General features: G+C 52.6%; 1 protein-coding gene across 6 annotated transcripts in view; it reads left to right on the forward strand.

Annotated features, from left to right (window-relative positions):
• The first annotated feature begins 6,017 nt into the window (after window positions 1–6,017).
• Window positions 6,018–18,209, forward strand: part of LOC140909372 (uncharacterized) — a 46,656-nt gene continuing 34,464 nt past the window's right edge. For 3 of the 6 annotated variants that reach the window (XM_073338497.1, XM_073338498.1, XM_073338502.1), the window contains exons 1-2: window positions 7,816–8,987; window positions 12,904–13,011. In XM_073338497.1, the coding sequence (XP_073194598.1) occupies window positions 8,568–8,987; window positions 12,904–13,011 (528 nt within the window). In that variant the 5' untranslated portion in view covers window positions 7,816–8,567. Of the gene's footprint in view, window positions 6,035–7,256; window positions 8,988–12,903; window positions 13,012–18,209 lie in introns of those variants that run through there. The other 3 variants (XM_073338500.2, XM_073338499.1, XM_073338496.1) reach the window with 3 other exon arrangements.

Raw genomic sequence — 18,209 nt, forward strand, 5'->3', positions numbered from 1 at the left:
CAGGCAGGGCTTGCGGTGTGCTGTGGCTCTCTAACGATCTGGCTGCTTCCGTCCACGCCAACACCTTGCATGGCTTGGCATTGACAACCTTTTGCCCCTTCCGTAAGCAGTCCCCCTCGGCCTGACGCTAATTGATGAAGCTGCAAAAGTGCTCTGTGTGATAGGGGCCTATTCTTACTCACATTGTACTGATGGGGAAACTGAGGCACAGAGGGGCAGTGACTTGTTCAAGGTCAGCACTGTAAGTCAGTAATAGAACCCAGGAGTCCTGACTCCCAGGCAAGTGCTGTGACCACTGCCTCTCCCATATAAGGTAAAAATCTCCCAGCTGGGAGAGTATAAACCCTAAATGGCTTCATCTGCTGCATGTTCTGGGCTGAAGGTTGCTCCCACTACACTCATGCAACCCTGCTGACACGAGCGAGGAGGAGAGGTGGCGGTGGGCAAACACTAGCATTGGGGTGTACCACATGGCATGCCGGAGGGCAGCTGTGCGCCTTTGTATGTCAGAGCGTGTGCTCTGTGTGTGTGTGTGTGTGAGAGAGAGAGAGAGTGAGCAACTTCATTCCGGGCCTAGGACACAGGAAGCCTGGCAGGCCCAGGACGTCTAGTGGGCAAGTTCCAGGAGGGTTACATCACTACTGACCCTTGCAGCTCTCATGCCTGTGACAGAGCTGTTGAATGACTGTTTCTGCTTTAGGAGCAGAATGTCTCCGTGCTGGGGCTGGGCCAGCCCCTTCATCCCAGTGTTCATCTCTAGCTCCCCGTGAGAAAGCTGCAGGGCTGGGAAAGGTCATGGCAGCTGAGCTCACTGCAGCGGCTTTCCGCTGGGATCGTCTGGGCAATGGATGGGCCATGTCAGGATGGGGCCGGAAAGAAAGGCAAGGCATGCTTTCGGTCTCAGCAACCCTGGCCCCCTGCAGCGTTTTGAAATTAGCTGACAAGCTCCAATCTTTACACTGCCCATTCCCACCCGCTTCATGACTCCCCAGTCCAGTGCGTTCCCAGGCTCTGAGTATGTTAGCCCCACCCTGAGCACCTGGGCAGGCACCATGTGGCTCAGGACAGAGAGGCAGATGGAGCCAGGGCATTCTTTCAGTGGAGGCAAGTGGGGGTGGGCTTGTCTGGGAGAAGGAGGCAATCTCAGTACTCTTGGCTAAATGGGGCTGTCCCCCAGGAGGAGTTGGGGAGAGGGCAGGGCTCAGCTGAGGGGATGAAGGTAAACGCGATCCTAGGCACAATGGGCAGAGGGACAGAGAAACAAGTGCTGGGAGTAAATAAGGCCCTAGTGAGACTCTACCTGGAATGCTGTGGGAGGGCTGGGTCCACCCCACCAAGGAGGATTACTCTGGAGAAGGGGCAGAGGAGGGCACCAAAGCTGATGCTGGCCCTGAGGGGTTTGGCGGAAAGGTTGGGGGGCAGCGGTTTGGGATTCTGCCTGGAGAGGAGATGATTGTTCAGGGAGATTTGAGGTTTGCACAGTTCTCAAAGGGATCGAGTGAGTCAGCTGAGAGAAACCATCCCCCAGGGGAGGGGATGTGACCTGAACCTGTCCAGACACCGCCTCAAAGGGGAATGAGTAGACTGGGCCAGTTAGCAGGGTAGGCAGTTGGAACAAGGTGTATGAAAGAGCGTGAGGCAGCTTGATCTGCATCCTGGACAGGCGGGACTGAATGGGGCAATGGAAGGTGGGATTCTGGTAAATGTGAAGAGTGGGACTGAACAGGCGCTAGTTAGGGGCTAGAACGAGGGGATCTAGTGCCAGAGAGAATGCCACTGAGACACAGGGCTCTTTTCACCAGGCTCTATGGCTCCTGCTTTATTGTTCTCATCACCCCATGTGCAAATCTCTATGTATGTGTCAGTATGAAAGCTCAGCGACTATGGGGCTAGGACTTCTCAGAGCTTCTCCCTCAGTCCCTATATGGGTGTTTAGCTAGAACCTGACCCTTAGATTCACAGATTCCAAGCAGGGGTGCTGGAGCAATTTTTATAGTGGGGGTGCTGAGAGCCATTGAACCAAACTGTAAACCCTGTATATGATGGAAACCACTGTATATGATGGCAGACAGGGCCCCTAGTTCCAGCACCTATGATTCCAAGGCCAGAAGGAACCATTGTGATCATCTGGCCTGACCTCCACTTTAACACATAGAACTACCCCCAAAATAATTCCCAGAGCTGATCTTTAAGAGAAACATCCAATCTTGATTTAAAAATTGCCAGTGATGGAGAATCCATCCAATGGCTAATTACGCTCAGTGTCAAAAATTTACATCTTATTTCCAGTCTGAATTTGTCTAGCTTCAGGGTCCAGCCGTTGGATTGTGGTATAGCTTTCTCTGCTAGATTGAAGAGCCCAGTATTAACTATTTATTCCACATGTAGATGCTTATAGATTGTGATTGAGTCACTCCTTAACCTTCTTTTTGCTAAACTAAATGGAGTAAGCTTGTGGAGGCTATACTATATGGCATGTTTTGTAATCCTTTCATCATTCTCATGACTCTTCTCTGAACCCTCTCCAATTTATCAACATCCTTCTTGAACTGTAGGCATGAGAACTGGATGCAGTATTCAAGCAGTGGTTGCACAAGTGCCAAATACAGAGGTAAAATAACCTCTCTACACCTATTCAAGATTCCTGTTTATGCATCCCAGGATTGCATTAGCACTTTGGCACCAGCATCACATTGGGAGCTCCTGTTTAGCTAATTATCCACCACGATCCCCCAATCTTTTTCAGAGTCACTGGATAGAGCAGAGAGTCCTCCATCCTGTAAGTATGACCTACATTCTTTGTTCCCAGATGTATACATTTACATTTAACCATATTAAAATGCATATTGTTTGCTTGCGCTCAGTTTACCAAGTGATCTTGATCACTCTGTATCAGTGACCTGTCCTCTGCACCAATTACCACTGCCCCAATTTTTGTGTCATCTGCAAACATTATCAGTGATGATTTTATGTTTTCTTCCAGGTTATCGATAAAGACGTTAAATAGCATAGGACCAAGAACTGATCCCTGCAGGACTTGACTGGAAACAGACTTGCTTGATGACGATTCCCTGTTTACTGTTACATTTGATGACCCGCCAGTTTTTAATCTATTTAATATGTGCCATGCTAATTTTATATCATGATAGTTTTTTAATTAACACGCCATGCGGCACCAAGTCAAACACTTTACCCAAGTCTACGTCTATTATGTCAGCACTATTACCTTTATGAACCAAACTTTTAATCTCAGCAAAAAAAGATATCAACTTAGTGTGACAGGATCTATTTTTCATAAATGCTTGTTGATTTGCTTTAATTACATTACTCTCATTAAGGTTGTTATTGATAGAGTCCCATATCAGCCACTCCATTATCTTGCTTGGGGTCAATGTAAGGCTGACAGATCAATAATTACTCAGGTCATCCCTGTGTACCCTTTTTAAAAATTGGCACATTAGCTTTCTTCCGTCTTCTAGAACTTCCCCAGTGCTCCACGACTTATTGAAAATCATCGTTAACAGTTCAGCAAGCTCCTCAGTCAGTTCTTTGAAAATCTCGGATGCAAGCTATCCAGCTGATTTCAAAATGTATAACTTTAATAGCTTCTGTTTAACATCCTCCAGAGATACAAGTGGAATGGAAAGAGTGTTGTCATCACCATATGATGAAACTGCATCACCTATTTTTCCCCAATCATAGAACAGAAATATTTATTGAATACCTGTGCCTTTTCTGCATTATTTTTGATCTTTCTACCATTTCCATCTAGCAATGGACCCATACCATTGCCAGGATTCTTTTTGTTCCTAATATATTTAAAAAACGTCTTCTTGTTGTCCTTAAGTCTGCTGGCCATAGAGTTCTCCTTGTATCCCTTGGCTTCCCTTATCAATTTTATACAATTCCTAACTTCTGATTTATATTCATTATATTGTGGCTTTTGGGGCATCTAGTAAGGTGTTCTTAAATGATTCCCAATTATTATTCATGTTTTGGAGACAGCAAGAAAGAAAACACCTCATGTTTCCACATAGCAATCTGCATGAGTGCAATAGTGTTCCTAACTGATACTAGAATGTAAGTGGCATCAATACCCAAAAGTAGCACTCCCCAGTACGATCTACATGGCACCAAAACCCATTGCTAGCATCCAAGTGGATGGAAATTGCTCAGGATCGCAGGTCCTGTGGCACATTTTGCATGAATGGGCAAGTCTGCAGAGGAAATACATTTGGAACAGAGGTTCTGATCCTCAGCTTGGTCCTAACTCCCCTGGCTGATGGCAACATGGAGACTGAGGACCTTGAAATGCTTAAAAAGGACCCAATCCGGTCAGTGCTTAGAACAGGGTTGTTGGGCTGTAGCTCTCTTGGGCCAGAGTGAAAGGTTGGCTTTTTGAGGGGTAGGGTAATAACAAAGGGAGAACGGGAGAGCACAGAGCAAGGCCCCTTTCCTCCCAAAGTATAAATATCTCCCCTATTGTACAGCCAGCGGGAACCAAAATAAAGTAGGTAGCACTGGCTAAGGTTCCCAGAGTCTTCATGCAGGACACCCTTAGGGTACAGCAGCGCTCACAAACAGCTGCCAGGTGGCCTTAGAAACTATAGTTACTGCACCCCAAAAGGCCAGCCTCATAGCCTCTGGAGCCCCCAGTGACACCAGATTACAGCGCCTCTTATGGGCTGTCGTCAACTTGCTCCTAACACCTCTACAGATTTCCTCTGCTGCTGAGTCCTCCATTCCCTCTGAGAGCTATGGAGCAGTCCTGAATGCCACTGGCTATGTGCCCCCATTCCCACTTTCTCCTAGGCTGAAGCACAAGTGCCTGTGTTGTTTGGATGTATTACTCTCCACAGGGGAAGCAGTAGACAGTGAGGAGCAGGGTGTGGGTGACAGGGCAGCAGTTGCTGTGGGGGATTGGCTGTATTTTTAACTCAGCCGCCTGTTTGGGGTTTCAATGGGGCCTTGTACTGAAACAGAACCCTGCGCTGCTGTTGCTGCCAAATTGTGTTACTGTGCAGGACAGATGTTGTTATTGCAATCCCCTCCTTCAGCCCCCAGCGCTAACCGCCTTGCATGTGCCGGGAGCCAGCACAACCATCCCCGACAGATGGGGTCACAGGGTCGCGCACTATCACTTACACTGAGCATGTGCCTTCCCCCCCTCCCCACCCCGAAGGGAGAGTTTAAAGGGGCAGCTGGTGAGGAGGGGAATTTTTGTTGTTTCTCATTGCTGGGGACATTATTTCTGTTTGTGCTGGAGACAGGTCAGGTTGTCAGGGGGAGCTGAGGCGGTGAAGACTCCTCTTTGGGGAAAGATCCAGGGTTGTTCCCTCAGCAATCCCGGAGAAGGAAGGATCCCAACAACTGTAAGAGCCACATGGGTTATATGGGTCCTCTCTTAGGGATGATTTCCATTTGGAATCTCAGTGCTGGGGCCCCAGAACTCAGGGGTGCATCCCAAGACAGGGTTAATCCATAGGGGCACCTTTCTCCCTCAGGAGAGCATTTGGCACCCTTGTTCCAAGGGACACTCAGAAGCTGCGGGCTAGGACTCTTTGTTTGGGGGGCGGGGTCACGTTTCTTTGCTACAATAACCTCGCTCTAGTCTAACCATGAAGAAGTGCTGTTTGGAGCTGGGCATTTTAATTGCTCTGAGAAGGGGGATGTGTGCAAGCAGACAGTGAGTGCCAGAGAGGGGGAGGACAAAGATGGGGACAGGAGACAGTCAAGATCAAGACTGCTGGCAATGAGCTATTAAAGAAGCCATTGCTCTGTATAAAATTCAACCCTTGGACTGAATCCTTCTCTGGGCTACTCCACAGGCTGCGATAGGGCTACTCAAGATAGCAAAGTGTTTGCCGGAGCAGGCCCCAAATCTACCCATGGGGCACAGACCATACCTCCTTGTCTGCATAAAAGGAGGATTATTTTACCATGGGTATTTTTCTTGTCTTCCTAGATTTTTCCCAGGTACAGGCCATCTCGAGAGTGAGAGCTGCCCGAGGGGAAAACTGTTGCTGAGCTTGCGGTAAGAAGGCTGAGTGTAATATACACAGTCCAAGGTAGAGCTACAGTTAGCTGAGCTCCTCTTGCTGGTGGTGTAGGGTTGGATCCTCCAGCTTCTCTTGGACAGGCACTACCATGTATCCCGATTCATAAATATAGAGGGTGCTTTACTAGGCTGGCATGTTCCCTGCTATGCATAACAGATAGTGAGACTTGCCCTAGGCTGTGCACCTCCAATATGCAGCTTTCAGTCACAGGCGACCACTTTTAAAGGCAGCCTCAGGGGCTGGGATACTGGCCAAGGACTAAGGAGACATAGGTTCAGTTCCCACAGACTTCCTGTGTGATCTTCAACCTTAGTCTCTCTGTCCCCCATTTATAATGTGGAGATGATAGCTCTGCCTCACAGGGTATTGTGAGGATCAATACACTACAGATTGTGAAGTGCTCAAATGCTATGGTGATGGAGGCCACAGAAATATGTCAGATGGATGGACAAAGATCCATTCCTACTAGGTAGCTTTTCCTAGTCCCCTGGGACAGATTTCCCTGTGCATTGTATTAGAAAATCTATGGTCACCACCGCCACTATGCTGCATGCTGGTGCCATGGGGAATTTCAGTGGGGCAGCAAGAATAGACCTCCCCTCCTCTTGCTGTGAGAGCCCAGGCACCTATCACTGGACCTAAAGATGTCCGGTGAGCGGCTGGCAGTATGGGGCCTATGACTCACAGCAGAACAGTTCCCAGTCCACCCCCTAGCTCTGGCTCACGCTGGCACTCAGGAGTTGTATACCCTATTATATAACCCAGGCAGCCGACCAGCCCATCCCCTGTGATCCTTGCTGACACCTGCGCCCCTGCAGGGGTGAGGCTGAGCCCCGCTGGGGTGCTGCTGCCGCCGCCAAGGAGCCAGGCCCAGACTGCGGGAGGGCAGCGGGCAGTTCGCGGGGGCAAGGCGCCGGGCTGGGGCAAGGGGCCAGCAGAGGCGATGGTCCCGGGCCTGCAGAGCGGACGGGAGCCCGAGGGCTGGCCCGGCGGCGCCCCCCCCCGTAGTGTTCTCCGTTGCCATGGCGCCCTGAGAAGTTTCCTTGCCGAGGGCGGCTCCGCCGCCCATCCCGGTGGAATTCAATTGCATCATCGCCTCCGGCGCTCGGTTGCCTGGGCAACGCCGGGCACATTCGGAGATGATGTGTGCCCCCGCCCCCGCCCCGGGCCGCGCGCTGCGCCAGGGGGCAGCAGAGAGCCGCGGGGCAGGGCGGCGCGCGGGCCGCAGCTGGGATCCCGGCCCCCGCCCCGTGGCGGGCTGCTGTGCAGGGCAGCGCCCCGGGCCCCCGCCACAGTTCCGGGGAGCGGGGCTGGAAGTGAGCTCGGGAGCCGCATGACCTCATGCTCAGGAATTGCCTGCCGGACGGGCTGGGCCCGCGCGGGGGAGAGGGAGCCGGGCCGGGGGAGGGGGACGGATGCCGCGGGCAGGGCTGGAGAGACGTGAGCCCCGCCGGCCCGGATCCCCGCAGCGGGCGGTCGGGATGCACCGCCCGCCCGGGCTGCTGACCCCACTGTGCGTCTGCTCCGCAGAGCCCGGCCCGGCGCCCTGAGGGCAGCATGCCCGCCCCGCTGCTCCTGCTGCCGCTGCTGCGCACCCTCCTCGCCCGCCTGCTGCTCCTGGCTCGCAAGCGCCTCCTGCCGCTGCTCCGGCGCCTGGCGGCCCGCCTGGGCTCTCGGGAGTCCCGCGAGGCGGTGCTCACCTGCCTGCTCTGCATCCTCAACCTGCGCAAGAAGGCGGACGACTGAGACTTCGAGCCTCCCCCGGCGCTGGGGGGACAGCGCCGTGCACCCAGCCAGGGAGGGGGAGCGCAGCCTGCCAGCAGAGGAGAGCACTCTGCGTCTGCTCTGTCCAGTCCAGGGGAGGACACGGAGCCCACCGAGGGGGGAGGAGAGACCCCAGCAGCCAGCCTGGGAGTGGGGGAAGGTCTCTCAACACCCTGTGGGAACCAGGCCAGCACCCTGGGAGCAGACTCATCACTCCCTATCTCAGCTGTGCAGAGCTGCCCCGTTTTCAGCCTTTTCCTGGGAGGATCATTTTTGTCATCTTGGTCTGAAGATGGGATCCGTTCCCCCCCTCACCTCCCTTCTACTCTCCTGCTCTCCTGCTCCTGTTTTCTGACAGCCCCTCTGGAAGAGGATCCTTCCCTTTGCCCCCCTCCCCTCCAAGGGGCGTGCTATGGTTATTTTGTGACTTTTGCCCTTCGGGACGGTTGGAAGCCCCACATTCTGGGCCATTTCAAAGGAGGCTGGACAGAGGCCTGGGGAGTGATCTGGCCCAGGGCCCTGGGGGATGGACTAGACGGCACCAACTGGGGCTTCTCCATCTCTGTTTCTGGAGGCGGAGTTCAGCTGAAATCCTGTGTCGTTTCCTTGCCTCGAGGTTTGCAGGCTGCTGGCTGGATCCTTCTCTGCCTCGCCTCTCCTTTGGCAGCAGCGGGTGGGGAGTTCGGGGTTGTGATATTCCCCACAATCTCCTGGGGGCTCCACAAGGCCGATGTTTGGGGGAGGATGTCTGGCAGCACAGCGAGGAAGATCCAGCCCTTCACCATCAGCACCAAGCTCTCCCTGCCCAAGTGCACAGTGGACTTCCCTGGGGACTCTTGCCCTGACACCATGGCTGGCCTGGATAACCATGCCCTGCGCCAGAACCTCAATGAGTGTGTCCCCCTGTACTTGGCTCGGGCCCAGTCCAGCCCTCTGCCCGCTGGAGGCGGGTTCCAGAGCACCAGCCCAACTGAGGAGGGCATCACCGACGAGGACCAGCTCAACCGCAACTCACTAGCCCGCTCCATTAAGAAGATCACACTATCTAACTGGCACGGGGAGCCTGGCCCAGGCAAGGAAGGGGTGCCTGGGGTCCCGGTCCAGACCAGCTATGAGAGGAATCACAACAACAACAACAGCAGACCAGGGAAGGCTCAGTTCAAGGTAAGGACTCTTTGTACCCTGGCCCCAGGACCCTGCATAGACACGGTCCTTTGCTGTGCTCTGTTGCTCTACATTCTGCCCCTCTGTTACAACAGGGCTAGATCTGCCCCCCCCACCCCCAATCCTCAGGTATGGGAGTCTCCATGTCTGCTGCTCTCTTTCCTTCCCAGTGAGAGGAGATAGCACAGGCAATGTATGGAGGGAGACAAACATGGGTCTCTCTCAGGGAAGGACGTCCCTTCTTGTAAAGGGCTGCTGGGAGCTCGGTTGCTTCTCTGTTTGTTTGAAGACCAGCAGGAGAACCAACCACATGAGCCCATAGAGGCAATATTACCCCCACCCCCAGGGAGAAGAAACCCGTAGTGGGGGTGAGGGGGAGTCTGGAGACAAGAAGATGAGCATGCCTTTGGGGATACATCTGAATTCAAGCGCTCTTGAGGGCTCCTCTCTGATTCACTGTGGTAACCCCCACACCTCTCCCTTGGGGACCTCACAGCAATTTTAGGGTGGGGGGGCAGTATCATTATCCCCCTTTTACAGATGGGGAAGCTGAGGCTCAGAGGGGAAGGTCTCTTCCAGGGACCACACATTATGTCAGAGTCAGGAACAGAACCCAGGAGTCCTGACAGCCAGTCACCTGTGCTCTAGCCACTCGAACACACGCCTCTTATAATCAATCGCTTGATGCTTGAGCTCAGAAGACCCCCTTGGTGGAACTAAGGCTGGTATCAGGAGAAAGCAGCTGAGATCTCAAACAGAAACTCCCCATGATTTAACCCCAAAACAGCTGCTTGCACAGTGGGGCAAGACTGGGAAGAGAGCAGAGTACGTCATTACCAAACCTCTGAGCTTCAGTGCTGGTAAAGGCCAGACAGCCTCACACAAGCCTCTGGTGTGCTCAGCACACAGGCAGATCATTGCTAGGCAGCTTGACTGAGGAGTCCCCGGCTTGGGCAATGAAAGGGGGATTCTCATAGATCCTTTGCCTTAGCTTTTTTGGGTGGGGACGGGACATGTAATAATTGCTTTTTCCCCCATGTTGTTTGGGACTCGGGAGATTGAGTGAGTGGGTCAGCCCCAACAGAAGGGGGCTGGAAGGGAGGGAAGGCCTGCAGAATAGGGCTTTGTAAGAGAGGGAAGGACAGAGGGCTGATAGGGAGTCGGGACATGTTAGAAGGAGTACAGTGTGCTGGAGTGGAAGCTGGGTTAGAAGAGAAGGAACTATGATATCCAGACAGGGTGAGAGTGGGGTGGAAGAGAGAGAGAACAACATTAGTACACACTCATTCTTGGCCTGCAGCCCCCGCTGCTATCCCAGGTCTGGGCTCCCCATACACAGCTCTGTCCATGCCCCTTACTGCAGTCCTGACCTGCAGCCCCTCCTCCCTGCTATTCCAGTCCTGGGCTCCCCACACACAGCTCTGCTGATGCCCCTCACTCCTGTCCTGCAGCCCCCCGCTATTCCCACCCTGGACTTCCGACACACAATGCCCTTTGATCCTGAATTGTAGCCCCCGGCCCCTCCCTTCCTCTTCCCGCTGTTCCAGCCCTCATGAGTGCAAACTGGTATGCCAAAATTAACATTGTGGTTTGTGATGCAGAGAAGCATCTTCTGGAGAGTAAACTGAGGCCACTAAGCTCATTTCACTTGTGAGTGAAATCAGGATTGATGTCCAGGTTCTCAGTGGTGACCCACGAACACATTACCTCACTGCACTATCTCATTAGACCCCAAGGAAGAGTCCTCTAAGATCACCCTGAATCCTCAGCCAAGAACATGTGTGTGCATGCACACACATGTCTCCCTGGCATTGAGCCCTATGGGGGTCTGTGCTGGTTCCTCCTCTGGGTGGCTCTGGGCAGTGAAAGTCCCAGCCAGCCAGGGGCACCAGCCTCTCATTTGCAGCCTCCAATCCCCAAAGCAAGGCGAGGCCTAACTTAGTTCTTCATTTCACGTGCACTCTGGAGCTGTCTGCTGTAGGGGCTGGGAAAGGGCGCAGCAGTTTGGCAGGAAGGATGAGGTCATCTCATGCTGACAGCCCTGTTTTCCTGAAGCTGGTGGATTGCAAGGCACAGTGTGTATAAAGTGCCTGGGTCACCTGCAGGCTTATCTCCCATTGCTGAGCGCTGGGTGGGGAAGGGCCAAACAGGCCACAATGGGTGTGGGGACAGGACTGCCCATGAGTGGTTCCCAGGATACTGTGCCTGGCACAGCAGCAGCAGCCGCTCAGTGTCTCTAACCACCTGCCATTCCCCAAACAGGATAGACGCTAATGTACATATGTGTCCGTCACCTCTGGCGGGGTTCAGACCTGTGGGCGCTGGCTGGGCAGGGAGAGCCCTGCTCCCTGTGAGATCTGCTCATCCTGCAGCTGCCAGGATGGTTCTGTCTGGGAACGTTCAGCTCAGTTAGACTCTTCTGCTGTGTCTGATCATCCATTGCCACCTCATGTCCCCTTTCCTGCTCAGGGTGGGCTGCCTCCTCCGGTGAAGATGAGGCAGATAGTGCTGTCGCAGGGCTGCGTGGTAGCATAGGTGCCAGGGAAATGGTAGTGCGAGGGCTTCCCAGGGTGTGTCAGCTACAGAGGTTCCTGGGACGTCTGCAAATCTGCGAGTAGCTGCGTGATATCTGCAGACATCCGAATCTGTGCACGCAGATTTCCGTGGACCATGTTTGTGGATCGGATGCAGATACATATTTTGTGTCTGCACAGGTCTCTCTAGATAGCCATCTTGAGAGGACCAAGCTAGTGCGACTGCAGCAGTGGCTGTAAAGACTGGGGAGGAGGTGGGTTCAGAGCCCGAGTGGGAATGTCTACACAGCTGTTTTTAGCTCTGTGAGCCTGAGTCTCTAGACTCGCTGCTATGGGGTTTGTTTTGAAGCATAGACATACCCATGGGGTCCAGACCTGCATGCCTCACTCCCGTGAGGAGCCTCATTGAAGCCTATACCTGTGAGGGAAGGTGGTGAGCAAGACTTGGCCTAGAATGGCTTTCGCAGGGAAAGGTATTGTCTATTGGTTAGAGCAGGTGTGACCAGGAATCCTGGGTTCTATTCCCAGCTCTGCCACAGATTTGTTGTGTACCCTGGGGCAAGTCATTTATCTTCCCTGTGTGTAAAATGGGGCTAATGGTATTGACCCACCTCTGAGGGGGCTGTGTGAGGGGAGCTAATGTTTGTAGAGTGCTTTGAGCCCCTCAGGTGGCAGGAGCTCAGCATGTGGGCAGTATTACGGTGCTGTGATTCCCGAAGGGATGATATGAAAGATAGGGAGTGATTAGCACATACCCCAAGGACTCTCTGTGCACAGTAAGCAAACCCCTGTTACTGGCTTCCAGCTGTTGTCCCCTGTACTATAAGAGCAGAAGTGACTCCGGATGTTAAAGATGACCTGCCTCTCTGCCAGCACAGATGGGAGCTTTGCAAGCATCCAGTATCCTAGGAGTCCTGGGTATAATTCCCAGCCTGCTCTGAAACACAGTCCACACACTGTGCAGAGTCGAACCAATCCCACACCCCTCTTTCTGGCTCTATTAGCAGTAACAAGGTAACAACATACAGATCAGATCAGACTTTCTCCCCAAGCCTGACTGCTCCTAGGGTTTCTTCTCTGGGCCAGCTCAGCCCACACCCCAGATCTTCTCTCCCCAAACAGGTGGGGTGCTGAGCCACCTGCCTCAGAGAGGCAGCCAAACCCACTTAATCCTTTCCTAGCAGGATCAACAGCCACTAACAGGAGGGTGGTGGGGGTTCAGGCAAACACAGGCAGTATGTCACTATGACCTTCAGGGGTCTACACCTGAAAGCCCCTATCTAAGGAACCCAGGCTTTGGCTGCTCGGTGAAGGGGTCTCCAGCCTCTCTTGGTGAGTGGGTGAGACTCAGCCCTTACAGACTGCTTCTTCTCCACCTCTAGGTCTTTCTCAGAAAGGAAGTGGATGTGGAGGAAGAAAAGCAGGAGGCCAGGAGCCTCCATGCTGGTGATTTCTGCTCTCCGGTGGACAAAGGTCCCCCCTTCCATATGGTACGTCCCTGGTTCTCTTGATTTATAAGGGTCTGTGTGGGTCTTGTACTGGGGTGGGATATTCTGGGTTGGTTTGGTGCTGTGTGAATGTGGTCTGCAGAGGACATTTCCTGAGCACAAGGGTAGCAGGGAAAAGTGAGATCCCTCCTCCCAGGCCTGCAGTTGTGATGAAAAGCCAGTGGAGCAGGGGCTAGCGGAGACTCTCATTTAGGGGCCTCATGGCAAACCTGGCCCAGTGGGGCAACATGCTACTTGCCAGCTCAGTAGTTTGAGGCTGAGTTTTGTGCATGGGCCAATCCCTATAACTGAGCGAGCTTGTCATGTCTGTAAAGCAGGCCCAGCGGACTCAACTGTGAGCTGCCTCCATCCAGGGCAGGGCAGGGGGGTGCATCAGATCCTGCTCTGAAAAGTGCATGACTGGTGCAGACACATCCTGGGCTTCCAGCCATTTGAATGGCCTAGTGTGGGGAGGACTGCAGCAGCAAAGGGAACAGGCTGAGCGTTTAAACAGGAAGGTGTGGGGGGCTGGAGAGTCCAGGGATGGATACCTGAAGGGAAGCAGCGTCCCATCCCTCCCTCCTCAGGCTTTCATTTCTCATCGGCCTCCCTGTGCCCTGCTTCTGGTCTCCTGGGGAAGCAGTAACAGTGTTAGCAGAGTCTATGCTGCCTGTAGACCTGTCGCTGAGCGTCCGTGCGCACAAGCGTTGCTGCTGCTTATTTAAGCAAAGCTGCATGAAGGTACCATGGGCCTGTGCCCAGGGCCCCGGCTCCTGGAGTCACATGACAGCATCAGAATCTCTCTTTCCAGGGTTTTTTAAAAACTATTTCTCTAGCCCTTGGGGTTGTGCAGAAAAGCTGGAAAAATGTGGCCCACGTGTAACGAGCGCAGTGCCATCTGCCAAGAGCCTGAAACGAGTGCTCTGAGGGGGGTGCACTGCTCCAGGTGGTCCCCACTGTCTGATACCATCCCAGCAGAGGACTCTGTGTGTTGGGGAGACCCTCATTGCTAGGGTGGTGTTGCAAATCCCCTCTCCCTTGAGTCCTCTGCTACAGAACCTTGCATAATTAAAAGCTAACAACAATGTCATGTTTTCTCAAGACTGAACATTTGTTCCCTGTCCTTGTGACTCCTGTGCCCTGAAGACAGGGAGCAGTGATCCCACCAGCCCAGCCTATGGCTCTGGTACAAGTGACCCAAGTGGGGTTAGGGCAAGGTGCAGAGCCGTGCATGCCCATGGCAAGGTGACCCCCATAGGGGGTGTGTCTAGGGCCCTGGATTGCCTTAGTCCAACCCTGATGTAAGGGCAGGTTTGGTAAGAGGGCTGGGTGAGGGTCGCAGGTTTGCTGAAGGAGGCAGTGAGCAGAGTGCCTGCTGGCTTGGTTTGGGGTCGTATGCAGGAGGGGTTTGTCCACGCAATTCGGATCAAGCCTAGTTGTCCAGCTGTTTTATTCTTTCCCCTGGGTCCTGTTGCTGGAGCTCTGAGCTTGAGTCTCCTGTGGACAGTGCAGCTGTCATACCACCCCTGCCTTCTCTCGCCAAAGTGCTGGGGTGATGGCCAGGATGTCTGGTCCCCCATTCAAACAGAATTCCAGCCCCCAGAGGCTGTTGGAGGCTTCCTGGGAGCAGATTGGGGCACCCCACAATCAGGCACAGAGAGGTACAGGAAAGCCCCTTGGAGCTAGCCGTAGAGCAATAAAGTCCTGGGCCCAATAAGGACTTGGGACATGGAAGTGTGGCCAGAGTTCTTCAGCCAGTGTGTCCCACAGGCTGCGTGGCTGTTGCTGTGCTCTAAGGAGAGGCTGCTGCTGTAACCTGGCTGCGTCCTGGTTTGGCCTTGACCCCTTAGCAGCGGGAGTATGTCCTTCACATGAACCAGTCTCCAGATTTTTCTTGCCTTCTGCAGCAGGGCTGGCTGGGCCTGGCTCAGCAAGCAGTCACGCTGGGGGTGGGGGAAATCATCCTGTAAGAATACAGCTCTGTTGACAAGAGATGACCCAACTCACCACCCACAGCGCGGCCTTTGTCCACCTCTCCCCACCCCGTGCCAAGTGCTGCGCCTTGATCTGCCCCCTCCCAACCTGATCCACCAGGCCCTACGTTCCCTCCTCAGGGTGTGCACAGAACCCTAACTATTAAAACCATGGCACATCACACTCTACTGACCGGCCACTGCCGGATCCCTGTCCTTGTGCCTCCTGTGCCCGGACTGCAAGCTCTGTGGGGCATGCCCATAGCTGGTGCAATGCCAGCCTTCTCTGTCTGCTCCGTCTCCCAGGAGAGGCTGGCACTGAGCTCCCTCCATGCAGCAGAACATGAGAGCCTCACAACCCCGGCCCTCCGCAGAGGTTTGTGCAGCTGGACCTCGGGCTGAGCTTGGAGAAAGGCCAGTTCCGTCGCTGGCTGACCTTAGCCGTCGCCCCCGTCGGAGCTGGATCCTGGACAAAACATTCCATCAGCACGGACCACGAAAGCGAAACCCCAGAGGAAATGCAGAGCTTCTCCCCCTTGATGAGTTTCTTCAAATAAGAGTCTCCAGATGCCCCTGGAGTTGCTGTGGGCTGAGCTTCTGGTGAACGAAGAAGTGCCAAGTGGGGAGGGAGGGAGACAGGCGGGAGAATTGCCCTTCTTTTTCAGTTGTTCTCTTGCTTCGGAGCTCTGCTCTTCACTAAAGGGCACTGGATGTTCGGGCGAGGAAAACCCTGTCCCCAGGGCCCTCAGAGTCTGGTGGGGGCAGGCATGCATGTGGGATCAGGGCACTGTAGCTCCTTCCCCAAGAGGACAGAGCTCCAGAACCATTTCTCTATTGGGTGAATTTTATTCCTTTTAGCAGGAGGCAGCTGAAAATGAGAGAACCAGGCAATACTCAGAGAGATGGCACTAAGCAAACTTCCTCCTGATGCAGGTCTGCTCATGCCTTTCAGTGCTGGCCCTCCCCTCCACTATTCCTGTCCTGGGCTTTCCTCACACAGCTCTGCCAACGCCCCTCTCGCTTGACCTGCAAACCCTTGCTATTTCCAGTCCTTGATCAGAAAGCACAAAATCTGTCACATTGCAAAGTAGTTTAAACATGTGAAGAGAGATCCTTTGGGGGCAGGGGTGATCCCCACTCCTGACATGCCCATGCTAGAGGGCAGTGCGCTCACAGGCTGCTCCACTCCATTTTCTGGCTGAGTGCAATTGACACAGTGCTGATGGCTCCCTGTGCTCTGTGGGAGGAGTAGAGGGAAACTTCCAAGATAACTCAGTGTGCTTTGATGTTGTGCTTGAGGGCTAGGGGTTGGGGCCAGGCTTGAGAAGGAGCAGGAGGCAGCTGGGGGGGGCGGGAGGGCGAGATGCAGAGAGAGTGTAACAAATGTCTGAGCTCCTCACAAAAATATGCAGTTTCACTAAAATCAGCTAATCAGAGGGCTGAAGAGCAGCACACGTTGTCTCTGTCTCTAAATAGGAAGGAGGGTGATGCTGGGCATTACAGCCCGCCTATTGCCATCGCATGTGATAAACGAATTGAAATGATGATTAAAAGTAGGAATTATAAATCACATATCTAATCATGGGGACTAACCAGCGTGGCTGCTGCCGAGGAGAATCTGATCTATCAGAACTCTTCGAACACGTCAATAAAACAGTGGATAAAGGCAAAGTGGTTGACATAATTTATTTGGACTTCCAAAAAGCCTTGGATTAAGTCCCGCACAAGAGGCTATTAAGAAAACTATGGAGCCATGGGGTGAGAGGTAAAATATCATCATAGATCGCAGACTGGCAGAGACAGAAAACAGAGAGTCAGAATAACTGGTTGATTTTCAACATGGCGAAGGTTAGCAGTGAGGTGAGCCAAGGCTCCAGACTGAGACCAGTGCTGTTTGACAGATGTATTCATCTGGAAAAGGGAGTGAGTCCTGAAGTGCGAACATTTGCAGCTAGCACAAAAGTATTTAAGGTAGTCAAGTCCAGAGAAGACTGTGAGGAACTTCAGAGGGATCTAACCACGCTAGGTAAATGGACAACATGATGGTGGGTGAGAGTGAGTGATGACAAATACAAAGTAATGCATGTTGGAAGGAATAGTTTGAACGACTCAAACACCTTACAGGGCATAGGTGCTGGAAGTAGGAGTGCGGGGGTGCTGCTGTACCCTCCGGCTTGAAACGGTTTCCATCATATACAGGGTTTACAGTTTGGTTTGATAGCTGTCAGTCCCCCCACTATAAAACTTGTTCTAGAACCCCTGTTACGGGGTTCTAAATTAACTGTGTCAGATCAGGAAAAAGACCTGAGCATCACGGAGGACAACTCAATAAAGACCTCTGCTCAGTAGGGAGCTGTTGTCCAAAAAGGGAACCAATGTTCAGATGCATGAGGAATGGGATGGAGAATGATACAGAAAATATAAAAATGTCATTGTACAAATATGTATTATGCCCATTCCGCTCATCCATCTCACAAAGAAACTAGCTGAAATAAAGAGGACTCAGAGATGGGCCGTAAGATTGATTAGAGACCTGGAAACACTTCAGAGTGAAGAGAGATTGAAAAGATTGGCATTGTTTATTTCAAAGAGGAGATAAATAAGATGGGATGTGATCAAAGGATACACGCTAATGAAATGTAGAGAAAGTAGATCATTCTGTTCATAACACTAGAATAGGGAGCATCCAGTGAATTTTAAAGGTGGTATGTTTGAAACTAACCAAAATAAACACCTCTTCATGCAGTGCGCAATTGGGCTGTGGAACCCATTGCCACTAGATGCCATTGAAGTCCAAAGCCAAGAACTTAGCAGGATTCAACAAAGATTGGAGATTTATCTGGAGAATGAGAACGTCCAGAAATACAACGATAAGGATTTTTAAGAGAGAGAAATTTCTGGAAGGGTTGTGAACTCTTCTGCTTCTAGACATAAGCCAACCTCTAACTAGTAGGTCTTTTCACGGGAGTAGGTTCTCTTACAAGTCCCTACTGTAGGGTTTCTTTCACTTTCCTCTGAAGCATGGGCTACTGGCAACTGTCAGAAACCCTATCTGGATGTAGCTCTGGGCTGATCCAGTAAAGCAATTCCTGTGTAACATAAGGGAGAGGAAATATACTGAACCAAGAGGAAGCAAATGGAGATGGTTGCATTTTACATTGTCTGTCTATTTAGATTGCAAACTTTTTGCAGCATGGATTGTCCCGAGGAGTAGCCGAGTGCAGAGAC

This window comes from Lepidochelys kempii, chromosome 3 (assembly GCF_965140285.1).
Source record: "Lepidochelys kempii isolate rLepKem1 chromosome 3, rLepKem1.hap1, whole genome shotgun sequence".
Taxonomy (NCBI): Eukaryota; Metazoa; Chordata; order Testudines; family Cheloniidae; genus Lepidochelys; species Lepidochelys kempii.